The sequence below is a fragment of the Lepidochelys kempii genome, chromosome 27, assembly GCF_965140285.1.
Source record: "Lepidochelys kempii isolate rLepKem1 chromosome 27, rLepKem1.hap1, whole genome shotgun sequence".
In the NCBI taxonomy this organism is placed as follows: Eukaryota; Metazoa; Chordata; order Testudines; family Cheloniidae; genus Lepidochelys; species Lepidochelys kempii.
The window spans coordinates 10,861,661-10,878,480 of NC_136406.1; the positions used below are offsets into that span (position 1 = coordinate 10,861,661).

Consider the following 16,820-nt stretch of genomic DNA (forward strand, 5'->3'; position numbering starts at 1 on the left):
AGATACGCATTTCTGTAAGGGTGTGTGTGTATATATATATATATAATATATGCATTTCTGTAAGGAGGGGTGTATGTGTGTGTGTGTATATATATAAAAGATATGCATTTCTGTAAGGGTGTGTGTGTATATATATATATATATAATATATGCATTTCTGTAAGGAGGGGTTTATGTGTGTGTGTATATATTGGGTGGACGAGTATGGAACCTTTGCTGCATCCTAAACTGCACAGAAAGCCCTTCCCAAGGTCACACAATCCCACCTTGCACGGCTGGCCTCGCCTCCCCGCTCCAGATGGCCCCACCCACTCCTCCTGACCACGCCTACCCACAGGTCACACTTCCACCTCGCCTTGCTGGCCCCGCCCCTCCCCGCCTGCGGCGTCTCGGGCCCCGCCCCTCTCCTCCTCTTCCCAGACCCCCGCCTCCTTGCGTCGTGACGCCAGACGCCGCGCGGGGCGACGCGGCAGCGCCCCCTCCGCTCCCCGGCCGTGGCCCCGCCCCCCCGTGCCTGGCGTGGGGCTCCCTGTGGCTGGGTGGCTGAGCCGAGCCGAGCCGCGGCGGCCGCTGCTGAGACAAGATGGCGGCCCCGGGCGAGTACTTCAGTGTGGGGAGCCAGGTGTCGTGCCGGACCTGCCAGGAGCAGCGGCTGCAGGGCGAGGTGGTGGCCTTCGACTACCCCAGCAAGATGCTGGCGCTCAGTATCCGACCCGGGCCGAGGGGAGCGGGGAGAGCCGGGGCCGGGCCGAAGGGAGCGGGGAGAGCCGGGGCCGGGCCGAGGGGAGAGCGGGGAGAGCCGGGGCCGGGCCGAGGGGAGAGCGGGGAGAGCCGGGGCCGGGGCCGGGCCGAGGGGAGAGCGGGGAGAGCCGGGGCCGGGGCCGGGCCGAGGGGAGAGCGGGGAGAGCCGGGGCCGGGGCCGGGCCGAGGGGAGAGCGGGGAGAGCCGGGGCCGGGGCCGGGCCGAGGGGAGAGCGGGGAGAGCCGGGGCCGGGGCCGGGCCGAGGGGAGAGCGGGGAGAGCCGGGGCCGGGGCCGGGCCGAGGGGAGAGCGGGGAGAGCCGGGGCCGGGGCCGGGCCGAGGGGAGAGCGGGGAGAGCCGGGGCCGGGGCCGGGGCCGGGCCGAGGGGAGAGCGGGGAGAGCCGGGGCCGAGAGCGGGGAGAGCCGGGGCCGGGCCGAGGGGAGAGCGGGGAGAGCCGGGGCCGGGGCCGGGCCGAGGGGAGAGCGGGGAGAGCCGGGGCCGGGGCCGGGCCGAGGGGAGAGCGGGGAGAGCCGGGGCCGGGCCGAGGGGAGAGCGGGGAGAGCCGGGGCCGGGCCGAGGGGAGAGCGGGGAGAGCCGGGGCCGGGGCCGGGGAGAGCGGGGAGAGCCGGGGCCGGGCCGAGGGGAGAGCGGGGAGAGCCGGGGCCGGGGCCGGGCCGAGGGGAGAGCGGGGAGAGCCGGGGCCGGGCCGAGGGGAGAGCGGGGAGAGCCGGGGCCGGGCCGAGGGGAGAGCGGGGAGAGCCGGGGCCGGGCCGAGGGGAGAGCGGGGAGAGCCGGGGCCGGGCCGAGGGGAGAGCGGGGAGAGCCGGGGCCGGGCCGAGGGGAGAGCGGGGAGAGCCGGGGCCGGGCCGAGGGGAGAGCGGGGAGAGCCGGGGCCGGGCCGAGGGGAGAGCCGGGGCCGGGGCCGGGCCGAGGGGAGAGCGGGGAGAGCCGGGGCCGGGGCCGGGCCGAGGGGAGAGCGGGGAGAGCCGGGGCCGGGCCGAGGGGAGAGCGGGGAGAGCCGGGGCCGGGCCGAGGGGAGAGCGGGGAGAGCCGGGGCCGGGCCGAGGGGAGAGCGGGGAGGGCCGGGGCCGGGCCGAGGGGAGAGCGGGGAGGGCCGGGGCCGGGCCGAGGGGAGAGCGGGGAGAGCCGGGGCCGGGCCGAGGGGAGAGCGGGGAGAGGAAGTCTGTGGGCCTGGTGCCCGCCGCGGGGGTGGGGGAGAGCCCGGGGCTGGGAGCGGGCCTGGATGGGGCGGGAGCGATCCTGCTCAGGTGGGGGTCACCGTTTGGGGGGCTCTGCTGCGGCCTGGGAGCCGCCTGGCGGAGCGGGGAGAGCAGCGCTGGGGGGCTGGCGTGTGGGGCGGGGCTGTGATATAGCCGGGGGGTTGCACGGGGCGGGGGGCTGTGTCTGATCTACCTTGGGCACTGTAGTAGGGGGGAGAAGAGGCCGGAGTGGATGCTGCCCAGCTTTGGAGGGAAAATGGAGCTGGGGGGGGGGTGTTTGATCTTGCCTTGGGACACGTGTGTGTGCGGGAGGGGGGGCGGATTTAAGGGTGAGAGGTAGATGCTGTGGGTAGGTTGCTTGGGGAAAGAGTGATATGTGCTTGCTTCTCTGTGTGGCCCACTGCTGGCTATATAGAGGTAGAAGCCGGGAATGGAGATCCTGGCAATACATGAGCCCATCGTGAGTCTCTGGACACACTGAAAAGGTTAGTCTACAACAGGCCATGCAGGCCTCTCGCCACATGCTCAGGAAAGGCCTTGCAGGGTGCCCCAAGGTCTGTGTGAGAGAGAAACTCCAGAATCAAAGTCCATACCACTGCATGTACGAGCTCTGTCTCCAGCCTCCCCGCCTCCGGGCACTGCTAGCCAGTGTCAGGGCAGTGTCTGAGCTGGCCTTGGGAGTGCTGCTTGAACCTTTCACAAGGAAGTGGAGGCAATCTGAGTAGGTTGCTTTGTGGGATGTTACAATGGTTCCTCCCCTTCTGGAGGGGGCAGTGCTATCTGGGTTTGATGAGAATGTGGCTGTTTAACAGCAAAGGGAGGCTGAGAAGTAGGGTCAGATGGTCTAGCTTGCGGGCCAGGTTTTGATCCCTTTCCAGAGAAAAGGATGTGATCTGGACACAGTGCTCTGGGGAGTGATGTATTTTCCCCAGTTTTCTCTCCCCTAAGTTTCTCCTTTTTTATATGAGTTTCTGCAGGTGAGGTTTTCATATCAGTTGTAGTGTTAACTTTGTCTGGTGGGAGGGTGATCTGATTGTTCTCTGCTTTTAAGCTGCAGGTGTGCCTCATTTATATGGATGAGACCAGTCTCCCTCCTCTCCTAGAAGTGGAGAGGCAGTGTACAGAGCCATATGTCTAATACAGTCTCCTCATGCTAATAAACCCACCATCTCTCTCTCGCCTTGATATGTTCTTCTCTGCTTACTCTAGCAGACAGATGAAGGAGAGGAGGACTAACTATCCCTCTTCATCGGGAACAGATTGCGCAGGAATTAATGTCAGTTCTATAAAGATTTTTCTGGGGGTGGTAAACTGATGGCTAATTTACACTTTTCTGTCATTCTAGAAGTGTCAAACTACTTCAAATGCATGTAAGGTTTATGTTATCGAAAATGTGGTAATGAATGGGAAAGTCTGTTCTATGAATCTTTAGAGCTTGTCACCTGATTATTATGTGGGTGAAAGCATGACTAGAGTAACTTTTGTGTTCAGGTGGCATCTGCAGTAAGGTAATGTTCTTGGTAGAGACTTTAGACCTAGTGTGTGTCTGTTAAGGTTTGTCTACATGGGGAAGTAATTCTGGAATAAGGTAGAGCATGAAATTAAAGTGCAGTAGCTATCCTGCAATAACTACCCATGCACACACTCTTACTCCAGAATGAGTGCCCCACACAGAGAGTTATTTTGGAGTATCTTATTCCGCAGTGGCTTATTTTGGTCAATTTCTCCATGTAAATAAGCAAAGGTTTATTGACATCTGTGCTGATCAGCAATGCCTTCTCCCCACCACCATCAAAACCATGACATAAACCCCTCTAAGCTTCCTTGACTAGAATGGGCACGGTTGTATGTACCCCTGAAAAGCATGCTGTAGATCACACGGCATCCTAGGTTCTCTACAATGTAGTTATAACAATTATTAGTAAAAGAAAAAGATCCTGTCCCATGGTCAGGGAAGCCATGCTGGCAGCAGCTGAGTTTAAGTAGTTGTTGCTAGCACTGTTTCTGGTTTCTACTGCTGACCAATCGTTCCATTGTTACAGGGTTTAGTGTGGTAGAAGAATTTATATGCTGAAAAGCTGACTCTTCTATTGACTTGTTCTCTAAACTCCATCAAATAGCCCTCCTTACCAGTTGTCTTTTTAGACTTGTTAAGTGTGTCTGCCTGGATTTGTTTTCCTTAATGCTGTTTTCCTCCAGAATGTCCCTCTTCCAGTGGAAAGCCCAACCATGCAGATATCCTGCTCGTAAACTTACAATATGTTTCAGAAGTGGAAATAATTAATGACCGCACGGAAACCCCTCCTCCTTTAGCATCACTCAATGTTAGCAAGGTAAGGACCCTTTATCCTTTTGTGTGCTCATGGATTTACACTTGATTTGATTGACAGGAAGAGTTGCATTTCTTACTGTTAAAATACCATACTTTGCCCAATGTTTGCTTAGCTGACATTGCTTTTATGAATTTAAATCAAAATATTCATGTGCAGGTTGCTATTCTGGTTCCCCACATACTGTGAAGCACTTAGAAGTGCATTAACGTTTCTATGTTAATGGGCAGTCTGTCCATCTTTATACTTAGCGGTCATCGTTCAGGCCTAAAGTAGAGAATGTGGAGGGGGGTTTTCCAAGGTGACTAGTCCATGGACAACTGAATTCTTCATTGTGCAGATGAAAATGTGATGGTCTGGAATCTTGTGGCCATGCTTAATTAGCTGCATGTGTTTTGCCAAAGCATGGTATGGAGCATACCTGGCTGAATGGAGCTAGAGGAGGAATGGGTTATTGGCCATTTCTTCTGCTTAATGTATTTTACAAGGAAACTGACGAGACCAACTTTTTTTGTCTTGGGTCCAACTTGCTGTTCAGCCAGTGCATACCTGATTTTAGTGCTGATCACCAGGCTTGTCTAGGTTAGTACGGTATGTGTACACTTTTTGGTCCTGTTTACAGTGTCAAAATCCAGGGGGCTTTTGGACGTGATTTCAACATGGCCTTGTCATGGAGACTGTCTCTGTGTCTTAACTATCCTGAAGCGTGCCACAACCTTGGCGTCTAAACTGCTGTAGGTGCAATTTGGGACCACGTATAGTCCACTCTGCACCGTAAGACCCCACTCAGTCAGTCAGGGTTTTGCTGTGTTGTGACTGGACTCAAGCAAGGCTTATAGGATACACGGACCTATGATCCTAAGGCCGTGTATACATCATGGACACCACAGCGGCACAGCTGTACTAAGCCGCTGTAACACCTACAGTATAAACCTTTCCACTACGCAGAGGAGGTTTTTCTGTTGCTGTAGGAGCACCCACCTCCCTGAGCAACTGTAGCTATGTTGACAGAAGCATTCTTACCATACACCTAGCTGCATCTATGTTGGAGGTTAGGTCTACATAGCTACGGTGTTTGGGTATGGATTTGTCAGATCCTGAATGCTGTAACTACGTCCACCTAACTTTTAAGTGTAGACCAGGCCTAATAATGGCAAGCTGGCATCTGAATGTTAAAGGTGTGTGAAGTGGCAGTGACCGAAGGCTTCCTGTGTTCAATACCTCAATGACTATCTAATGTTTTAAGTTCAGTTAGCATCTCTTCTAGAAAAACTGCAGCTGTGTGGAACCCTCCGTTTCCTGCTGAAGCCCCAGTATTTCAGCAGTAGAAAGTCACAGCGGGAAGTGAAGAGTAACTTTCCTGTGTCTAAGTGCAGTGGAAATCTAGGTAGGTGGATTACAATCACCTGAGCTGGAATTTAGCCAGGACACTAGGTCTAACACCCATAGTCTTATGTAAAAGTACAGCCGGCTCTTCAGTGACCACAAGTGGTCAGGATCTCTTGGCCAAAAAGTAGCTTGCTTCATAGTGCTGTCTCCTTGCAATGCTAATACAGGGTAGTGCATTCCTTGCTCACAGAGCTTGCCGTCGGCTGAGTCTCCCATCACTGCCATTTTCTTTGGCAGGTGGTATGGTCAAGAACTGACATTATTGGCTACAAAATCACAGGTCAAAACCGCTTGTATTTGTTTCCCGTTTTGGAGGTGATGCTAATTGACAGAAGTGGCTATGGGCAGGTTAACACTTAAGCAGTCACCCTTCCAGCCCATGTTTGCCATGTGCCCTTGCTTTATTCAGTCTCCAATGGATTCCCATCAATTGGCATTTTCGCGCTCTTGTGAGCAGGTCAGAGTCCCTATGGAGGGAAGGCCCAGAAGCCTTGAAAGACACGGAGTGTCAGTTGTATCTCGGGGATCTGTGTGTAACTTGAATGTAACTTCCCCTCTAAAATAGATCATTTCTGGTTTTCAAGAGGTACTGTCTGAGAAATGGAAAGGGAAATGATCTGGTGCAGTCAGATAAGTTGGATGCCTTGTGCTAAATGCCCCAGCCAACTGGGCTGGGGAAACAGAGCGGTGTAGGGAAGGTGTAGCTTAGTTAGGGTTTTGCATGATCGGTGCTGGTCTTCTAATGGCCCCTGGAGCGTTGGAGAAAGGCTTTAGCCCGTAACTGCATGGTAGACAAATACATCCTTCAGCTGCATTTCAGTGTACAGGCGAGTCTCATCTTACGCGCATTTAACATGTGCGAATTCAGCTTTCCGTGGTCGGCAAAAACAAGAGAGAGAAAAATAACAATTTAGATACTGTACCTGTAGTGCGGGCGATTCCGCCTGCCGTTACACTCAATGTAATTTTGACCATACGCGATTTTCGCTTTACGCACTGACTGCAGACTGTAACCCCAGCGTAAAATGAGACTCGCCTGTAATCTTAGTGAGGGAGGGAATGGACACAGTTTCTGGCAGGGCTGCCTCAGCTTGATGGGCCTTTTGGGGGTTAGCATTCTTCTGAGTTAAAATCGGAGGGCAAGCGGTCAAAATTAGAGATTTGGAAGCTTCAAGGTATAGATAAATTTTGGATTTGGCTTTATTTGATTCATTTTAAAGTGGAGGGAGGTTTCAGGGCAGGAAATGCAGTTGAGAGAAGCAATCTTAAACAGGGTGTGGCTGCCATTTTTAAGGAAGTTTTTAGGGGTGGGTGGGAGGGAGAGGGGGAAAAATCTGACCCAGGTGGTGGTAATTGCTAACAGACAAGGTAGTATTTGTGGTGGGTGGAGTTCCCAGTATAGCATTAAACGTTCACTATAGAAGCCATCCACAGTAAGGTAACATGACACGATACCTAGGAACCACAGGCTTTGTCCCTAAACACAAGTATACTCCTTTTGTGGCATTGTCTGTGGCTTATGTTAGTTTCGTTTTGCTTATTGATGGATTATTGTGTTGACCAAGGTATCAAATGACCCAATTACTGCAGAAACTTAATTACACCTTGTAGCTGCATCACCTGCTGTAACTGTAAATGCTACTACTTAGGTGTAATAGATGTTACAGGTCCTTACTTGGCTATGGGGGGGATCACTGTATGCATAGCACATTTAATAGTGTATTAACCAACAAACTTATTCAATTAAAAGCACTTGGTTAGTTATTTTGCTGGCAGGAAGGCTCTATAGAAATTCTTCAGTGCAAGAAACCCAAATCAAATTGTACTTCCGCTGGCAATTCAAGTGTCCAGAAATCTGTCTGTGTTCCCATAATTAAAATATGGTCTTTGCCTGATTGAGACGACTGCAGCATTTTATACCTCTTGCATTTACAGAACTCCTCTTCCAAGGGCGGCTGTGTAGGCTGTTGTCTGGATGCTTCAGGACTGGGAAGTAGTGCAAACTGCTAGCTGGAGTGTCAGAGAAAGTTAAAAATGCTACTAAAGGGATGTAGAGAAACTCTTAACGGAGTACAGATTTCATATGGGGGCGGGGGATGATGTATGAAGATGGAAATAGAGAGCTGCCATTTAAAGCAGCAAAGAAAGTATTTGTCTACACTAGTCCTAGGTGTGAATGGAAGAATGAGGGACGGGGAGTGAATGTTGGAGATTCGGTCGCAGGTGGATGTGGCAGCATGGAGAAGAAATCCCGGATCCAGCACAAATAAAAGAGCCCTGGGAAGGGGAGGTGAGCAAGCAGGGAAAGTGGAGAGAGGAATTTAGTTAAGGTGAAACTTGAAAACCAGGAGGCAACGCTTGTGAATAGGACTGGTAAATGGATGTGCTGCTAGAAGGCAGGATGGAGAGAGGGTGATATGTTTATGCATCCTGCGGTGAAAGTCGAACTATGGTATTTGTGATGCCCACAGGACCTGGCTGTAAAAGATTATAACAGGAATTGCCAAGCATTAAGAAGGGTAGATGATGAGGATGTTTGGTCAAGATGTGGCTGAACGAAGACAATTTTGCAGTTGCAGTGGTGGGCAAACCAGGGAGATGTTCTGGAAAGGATCTGAATTGAGGACTCTTCAATCTATGGCCTTGGGAGCAAAGTAAAGGAGTTGGAGAAAGGAGAACTGTGAAACAAACATTATTTCCCCGGGTGCGAATGTCATCCTTTGACTAATTTAGTGTTAATTTCACTGGTGTGTTCAAGCCGGGAGCTGGCAGTCCACTTAGGAAGCTGAAGGCTCAAAAAATGAGTTTAAGGAGCTAGACTAACACTTGAAGGTAGCCACAAGATGTCCTATGCATGGGCTGGATGGAGACTTATTGGCTGTAGTGTTTCCACCAGAAACTAACAGTGGTTTGAAGGGAGGCTGTAACATAGATGGCTTTGGGGCTTGTCAACCGCTTTGTTGCTGTGAGCCCTGCGTTCAGCCGCGTACAACCAGTAAATTGTCTCTACCTCCTAGAATCCTTTTCCCTGGCTGCACAGCTCTGTAGAGAGGATGCCACAGGGACTGTGCTCCTGGGGCCTGAGACATGGCTGCAAACAACTAAGCCCACTTCAGTAGAAGGCTGGCTAGAGATCAGCGTCTGCCTCACCTTGTTGTAACTAGACTGCTGGTTTATACTGACACCATTACTAATGTGAGCTTGTTCAGCCTGTGCGATGAGATGTCACTCTGCATCTGTATGGTTCTGAACTGGGAGTGGCCCTCTTGGGATAAGAGGGCAACAGGTCTATTTGTCTAATTAACTTAGTTGCCATTTAGTACCTGGGGGGATGAGGAGTCTCAGGGGAGGGGGGGACTGAGGAATGTGACTAGGCAGCTTATTGGAACTCGGTGGCTTTCTTTTAGGCTTGCACGTATTCATACCATTCATATATCTGTGAATAGGGAAGGGAAGTGACTCATCCATTCACAGAGCTCTTGCACAAGGTGTATAGCTGAATCTGCTTAATAGGCTCATAGCAGCAAGTTCAGATGCTCTTTGGAGACTGGGGGAGCTGGAACGGCCGAGTATATTTGACAGTGAAACTGCTTTGAATGCTGGAATTGGAAACAGTGTGAACTAGGCTTTTGCAGATGCAGTTAATTTTTCTCTTCTGTAGGTAGCAGTGGTAAGTAATAGAGCACATCCTATGAGCTCTTTTGCTTCTGTAAGGACCTTTCAGATTAGGAGCTTGATATGTGGGATTAATGAACACCAGTAAATGTGAGTTTGTTACCCTTAGTTTCATTCTTCAGCAGGTGACTAAGTACATTGTTCTGGTCAGAGGCTGAGGGCTGGAATCCTAGGGGTTTCCCCTTGATCCCTCCTTATTTGTAGGTGGACTAAAGCACTGTTTAATTTAGGGGGGGAGGAATCCCTAAAGCATTCTTTGGATGTTGTCTGCAAGTCTTAGACATGCTTTGCTTTGGTTTACTGTGTTTATGTTCCTGGCTGGGGGTCTAGTTATGTGAAGACAGTGATATGAGCTCTCGGCCAGCGGAGGCATTCCCCCCCTCTGTCTGGCAGTGCGTGTGACTGGCCGCTTGGTTTTGAGGCGGTGGGCTGCTGTGTAGAATGTACTAACACTCCCTCACGGGGGAGATTTGCTCCCTACAGTGTAATTTCTTGCAAAGGCAGGGTCCCCACGAAGACCTGACTGGTCTCTCCTGCATCTCTCACATGCCAGGCCACTGGACAGGGAATGTGTATCCAACGTAGCCACTGTTTTGAGTTAAGTCAGCACCCAAATGGACAAAGAGCCTGTCTGAGCATCCAGCTCTCTCCGTGCAGAGGAGTCTTCTGCTGAACGCTTCAGTGTCTTGTCAAACACAAGAAGCTGGGAATAAACTGCTGGTTGTGTACAATAAGAATGAATTCAGTCTCTCAGCTACAGAGGGGGATGCATTACAGGTCCAGCCTTCACTGGGAGCAAGACCATGCAAACTGCCACCCTGTTTAACTGAGGCGGTTAAGCAGCTCCTAGAACCGTGACCACCCTGGGCATTCTCTCTGCTGACAACTAGGTGAACCAACCATACTTTGCTATAGAAACCCGTTAAAGCAACCCTTCTCAGGCAAAAAATCCCTGCTCCCACAAGTCAGGGAAACAGTGTTTTGCAGCAGCCATATAGAAACATGGTTGTTGCTTAGGTGACTTTTATCCACTGTAAATTACCGGAAAACTATGTTGAAATGAGTCTTGTAATCCAGCTACCAAGTGAGATTAGCTCTGAGTGATCTTTAACTAAACCATCAATCAGCAGCCAGAAGGATTGCTAATGAGCAAGAGCAGGATTCCCCCCATCCCCTTTTGGTATTACAGCTTCACAGTTCTTCAGTAAAAGTCTCATTCACCTAAGCATTGAAACAGGACACAACCAGCTGCTTTTTGGCTAGATTTTTTTCTCTCTCTGTGGGTGGAGGGGAGATCGATCTTTTGCTATTGTCGAGAATTGTTTGTAGCAAAGTTCCTCTGCTCGGTGGCGCGTAGGATTTTCATACTGGGAAGGGGGTGTGGGGGAGAGAATCTTGATGATGCATCTCACAGCTGTGTGAAATGTGCCATTTCTAGCTAATCAAAGGTGACTTTCCTTGGGATATTTGGTGTGAGCCTTCAGGAAGACTGTGCCCTGGGACGGGCTGTTTTGCGAGTTGGCTCTGTATCTACAGAAGATGTTTTCTAGGGATCAGCCGGCATGAGATGCTTTCTCCTTTATGGCAAAGAAGCATCTGCATTCTGCTGGCAGTCTGTTAACTTTACCCCTGTCGTCCCTGTTCTGTGAGCTGGGAATGGATCCCTCTCGTGGGGGCTATAGCACAGAGGTTCTCACCCTTTTTCTTTCTGAGGCTCCCCACCTCCCTCCTCCCCCCCCCCCCGCCCCTCCAACATCCTATACAAACTCCATGGCCCACCTGGGCCACCACAACTTGTTTTCTGCATATAAACGCCGGGACTAGCGTTAGGGGGTGGCAAGCAGGGCAGTTGCCTGGGACCCCATGCAACGGGCCCCGCCAAGCTAAGTTGCTCAGGCTTCGGCTTCGGGTGGCAGGGCTCAGGGCCCTGGGCTTCAGCCCCATGCAGTGGCGTAACCCCACCCCCCCGTGGGTACTGTATTCTACAATAATTACTCTGCTTTGTGAGTGGAGTAACTATTCCAGAATAAAATTGCTCTGATTCTAGACTAGAGTCCACAGAGAGTGTGTGGGGGGTTGTGTGTGTCCTGAAGTAGCTATGTTGGGATAGTTATTCCAACATAACTCCGCTGCTCCGATTCCCTGTGTAGACAAGCCCTCATAACCCCAATAACCCACCTGCTGTTAATACCTGAAATGACCACGATTCTGAGATTAGGAGATGGGCAATTCTGCTGCTGTGTATTTGACAGCACATTTGTATATAATCTCTTTTTTTCCTGCCTGTGTGCGCTTTGCACAGAAATGAGGGGGCACAAAATAGGAGAATGTGACTGTAAAGCCCCAAAGTTGTCAGGGGACTCCAGGGCAGATGTGGTTACGAAAACTACCTTAAAAAGACTAGACTTCTTTTTTAAACTTAGGTACATAAAGGTCTTTGAGATCTTTGAATGAAAAGGGCAAAGGTCTGTTTGCATCCTCTGTTTTTTTTGCTACCATCAAACAAGCTTAACCTGTGATCTAAACCATGAAGTGCAGAGATGCATTTTTAACATGTGAGAAACATGCATAGCATGAGCATTTAAAGTACCTAACTTCCAGGGTAGTGCCTGACGCAAACAGGCATCATACGCATTTTCCCAGTAGGCTTTCTCTGTGTGGTGGAAACGGCCTGTCTCAAGTCCAAATCCAGCCCTGATCAAACAAGCTGCTAATACCTGGCTGTTCTGTGACTTGCATTAAATGAGCTGGCAGTCTGTCCCATACCTAGCTGGTAGGAATCTGTGTCATGGTTTTGGGTGGGGTTTGTTGGCCATCTCCTCTGAGAGGCCAAGCACTGAATGGGCTGGGAGACTTGCCCTTGGAGGTTCCCTGTCAGGTCTGTGCGGTACTGATGGCAGGCAGTGTCTGGGAACCTGTAACTCAGGCTTGCAAAATTACCATGAAAATGTTTTTTTTTCCCAGCACAGAAGCTACTAGACTCTGAGCACCTTGAGGCAGGGACTCTTATTTTAGCGCTGCACAGTGCCCGGCCCCGTGGGGCCCCGATCCTGGCTAGGAATACATCTCCTTTGAATAGTCAGAACTATTCGTAGTGGGGCTGAATCAAGGGAGGAGTGCATGGTGCTTCAGATGTGCCAGCTGCATGAGAGGAGACCAGAGATCTTACAAGCTAAGTGAGCTCTGTACTCTGACCACTCAGGAGTCCGGTGCGTATCTGAGCTCTAGGCTGGAGCATTGTTGCTTGCACTAGCGTGGTCCTGAAGTCTTTCTGCTGGAGCCCTGCTGTTGCTCAGTTTAATTTCCCCTGTGTTTACTTCAGTAAGGCATGTACCAGGTTATTTCTGGAGCCGGTTGCCTTTATGCAAACCATTTCACCAGCAGGATGCACCTCTGTCAAATGCAGGCCAGCCAGTCTTAATTTCTCTTTGCCGCTCCCTCTCTCCCACTCGGGACGCTGCTGTTTTGTGGTCAAAAATCAATAACGCTCTGGGTCTTTGTTTCCCTCCCTGCAGCTTGCCAACAAAGCGCGGACAGAGAAGGAAGAGAAGATGAGCCAGGCGTATGCAATTAGTGCTGGTGTCTCTCTGGAGGGACAGCAGCTTTTCCAGACTATACATAAGACGTAAGTTGGCTGCGGGAGGGTGGCTGGGAGGTCTTTGTTTCCTTCACCCTCAGATACGTGAGTGTGCCTGTGTTCTCTAGCGGGCGGGGTAACTCTTCCTGGGACGGATTCCGAGAGCTTCCCTCTCGCTGGTGGTCTGTCTAGTCACTCCCAACTACCCATACGTGTAACAGGACCTCCAGGCTCCTCTGGGTTGGCCCCGTGTCCGTGATTGCTGCCCTCCCCCATTGCTATGTGCGCTGTCCGGCCTTCCATGGGCCCTGGTCTGCTGCAGCTGGACTGGCCAAGCTGCCAACTGCTCCTCTAGGCCACACTTCAGCTCACTATGTAGTGTGGGTGGAAATGGCCCCATGGGACGGAGAGTCTCAACCCTGCCTAGCTTCCTCAAATTACAGCTGGAGCTGTGCCATTTCAACCCTCTCCCTGGCCTGTGGCAGCCTGTGGCCTTGTGAGCAGTTGGACTGAAGTGCAAGGGGTTTGATTAGCCAATGTCCCAGCCCAAGGCACAGTCTAGTGTTACAGGTACATGGGAGAGCTCCCGCGCTTCAGAACGCAATCAGATCTGCAGTTCCTCAACGCGCCCTGAGCATGCTCCCTTCCCGGAGGGCTTGCACCTCTACCTGGCAGAGCGACTTGTAACTGAGAGGCGATGTCGTAACTCCAAGCCCACAACAACGGTGGTTGTTGTTGAAACAGTGGTTTCAGAGTAGCAGCCGTGTTAGTCTGTATCCTCAAAAAGAACAGGAGGACTTGTGGCACTTTAGAGACCAACAAACTTATTTGAGCATAAGCTTTCGAGGGCTACAGCTCATTTCATTGGATGCGTGCAGTGGAAAATACAGTGGGGAGATTTTATATACGCAGAGAACATGAAACAATGGGTGTTACCATACAGACTGTAAGGAGAGTGATCAGGTAAGGTGAGCTATTACCAGCAGGGGAGAGAGAAAACCTTTTGTAGTGATAATCAAGGTGGGCCATTTCCAGCAGTTGACAAGAACGTGTGAGGAACAGTAGGGGGGAAAAATAAACATGGGGAAATAGTTTTACTTTGTGTAATGACACATCCACTTCCAGTCTTTATTCAAGCCTGATTTAATGGTGTCCAGTTTGCAAATTAATCCCAATTCAGCAGTCTCTCGTTGGAATCTGTTTCTGAATTTTTTTTTGTTGAATTGCCACTTTTAGGTCTGTAATCGAGTGGCCAGAGAGATTGAAATGTTCTCCGACTGGTTTTTGAATGTTATAATTCTGGACGTCTGATTTGTGTCCATTTATTCTTTTACGTAGAGACTGTCCAGTTTGGCTAATGTACATGGCAGAGGGGCATTGCTGGCACATGATGGCATATATCCCATTGGTAGATGTGCAAGTGAACGAGCCTCTGATAGTGTGGCTGATGTGATTAGGCCCTATGATGGTGTCCCCTGAATAGATATGTGGACACAGTTGGCAACGGGCTTTGCTGCAAGGATAGGTTCCTGGGTTAGTGGTTCTGTTGTGTGGTATTTGGTTGCTGGTGAGTATTTGCTTCAGGTTGGGGGGCTGTCTGTAAGCAAGGACTGGCCTGTCTCCCAAGATCTGTGAGAGTGATAGGTCGTCCTTCAGGATAGGTTGTAGATCTTTGATGATCTAGGAGAGGTTTTAGTTGGGGCAGAAGATGATGGCTAGTGGTGTTCTGTTATTTTCTTTGTTGGGCCTGTCCTGTAGTAGGTAACTTCAGGGTACTCTTCTGGCTCTGTCAATCTTGCCTCTAGACAGATCTCTCATCGGGACGCTGCTTCCCGTAATCCTTCCCTGGAGGTACCGGCTGTGCCTTCAGTGATGTGCTGGCCCAGCCACGCCCCCAAGGCTGGTTCATCAGGACAGGGCAGCAGCTCACTCCTGTCTGCAGTGATCTGGTTTCAGAGCTACCACAGCCAGTGTTGGGAACAGGTGGGGGCCCTTTTGAAACCCACATGAGAGGGGAGGTAGGCGGGTGGGAGTAGGAGAGTTATGGCTCCGGAGCTGCTGGGCAGTTGTGGGTGGGGGTGAGTGTACGGCGGTATTAATAAAATCCTGCCCTGTTTCTGCCTTTCCCAGCATTAAAGACTGTAAATGGCAAGAGAAGAACATAGTGGTGATGGAAGACGTCGTTATCGCTCCTCCGTACCAAGTGGAAAACTGTAAAGGCAAGGAGGGAAGTGCCCTGAGTCACGTACGCAAAATAGTGAGTAGAGGGAGGGTGAATCCCCCCCATGTAGGTACCTGTGGGACCCCATCATTGTCACGTGGAAGAACCCTTCCCCCCACTCGGTGCTGTCTGCTCCCAACGAGGAACGGTGCATTGTGTCCGAAGGGTAGCTGCAACTCTTGTTCCAGTCAGTGCCTGCAGCAGGGTTTTGAATCAAGCAGGAAATGGTTTAAAAGGGGTCTCCTAATGGTCCTCTAAAGGGGCCTGGTGTCTCTTGTACCTGTTTCCTGTGGAACCTCTCGCTATGGAGCCAAGCCACTTCCAAGGCTGGACTCTGCTGTCCGGTCCCCGTCCCGGTTTTACTGACGGAGCAGTCAGGCTGTGGAAGGAGTTATGGGTTTGATATTAAAGCTTTATCCACTGGGGAGTTGTGATCTCCCTGGCACCCACCCCAGGTCACATAGACCATGGGTTCTCAAACTGGGGGTCGGGACCCCTCAGGGGGTCACGAGCTGTCAGCCTCCACCCCAAACCCCGCTTTGCCTCCTGCATTTATAATGATGTTAAATATATAAAAAAGTGTTTTTAATGTATAAGGGGGGGTTGCACTCAGAGGCTTGTGAAAGGGGTCACCAATCCAAAAGTTTCAGAACCCCTGACATAGACCAGTCTCTGGGGAAGAGTATGCCGTTCCGTACTGCCTGTGTCTGAGTGTGTCTCTTTGCAAACCGTGTAGGACAAATACAGCTGTTGAGTTGTAGCTGAACCATTGACGGTCTCCATCTACCAGGGTGGAGGAGGTGGAGCATGTGCCCGTAATCCCCATCCCAGCTGCTGCAAATCCCACTGGTCGCAACGATTGCTTCTGGTCACCATGGACCACTTTCTTGCATGCGCCTGGCACCCACGAGACCCGGTCACCCCTGTTCGCACGCCATGTGAAATTGTACAATTAAAACTCAGCAATGTTGATCCATCTTCTCCCTTTTTCTCTTCCCCCCTCGGCCAGGTTGAGAAACATTTTAGAGATGTGGAAAGCCAAAAGGTAATGCAAGGTTCACAAGCACAGCAAACACAGAAGGAAGCCACCCTGTCATCCTGAGTCCTGCCCCCTTCCGATCACCGGGGGCACTCTTCCAAGATCCAGCAGAAGCCGACAGGATTTCTTCAAAGGAGGCCGGGGCGGGGGAGGGCCAGGGTTCTATTTTATTTCCGGGGGGCTCTTTAACGGGGAGCTCCCCACTTCCAAACTTTAGACTTTAAAACAAAAAAAGAGAATAATTTAAAAGATCATCCATTACTTGACTGACAACCTTTCTTTTTGTCCGCCATGTTTTCTCCTAGGACAGTCAGACTTTGTTAGTTTTATTTTTGACTTCCTTTCCTCTTCCGCCACCCCACACAACACCCCCCCCTTTTATTTTTGTAAAGGGGGTCCACCATTCTCCCCTCCCTTCTTTGACGTAGGAGAATCTGCCCTTCCCCCCAATACCCTGCTAAAAATAAAAATAACAATCTGACTGTGTTAACTGAATCGGGGCCTTTCTGCCACCGGCATGGTCCCGTTTTAATTTTGTTTGCACAGGGCAAGGCTTGAATTAGAATTATTTTTCTTATCTTTAAATATATATATGAATATATATATTAAAATGTTCTTTAAATATTTT

General features: G+C 51.0%; 1 protein-coding gene across 2 annotated transcripts; it reads left to right on the plus strand.

Annotated features, from left to right (window-relative positions):
• Positions 1-489: 489 nt before the first annotated feature.
• Positions 490-16,816, plus strand: LSM12 (LSM12 homolog). Of its 2 annotated transcripts, none has more exons than XM_073325649.1 (5): positions 490-704; positions 4,161-4,294; positions 12,871-12,980; positions 15,063-15,189; positions 15,890-16,125. In XM_073325649.1, the coding sequence occupies exons 1-5, from the start codon at positions 584-586 to the stop codon at positions 15,905-15,907; spliced, it is 510 nt and encodes a 169-aa protein (XP_073181750.1). In that variant the 5' UTR covers positions 490-583; the 3' UTR covers positions 15,908-16,125. The 2 variants fall into 2 exon arrangements, with proteins under 2 accessions (XP_073181750.1, XP_073181749.1); XM_073325648.1 differs by lacking the exon at positions 15,890-16,125 and adding an exon at positions 16,163-16,816 and having other exon boundaries at positions 491-704.
• Positions 16,817-16,820: the final 4 nt, after the last annotated feature.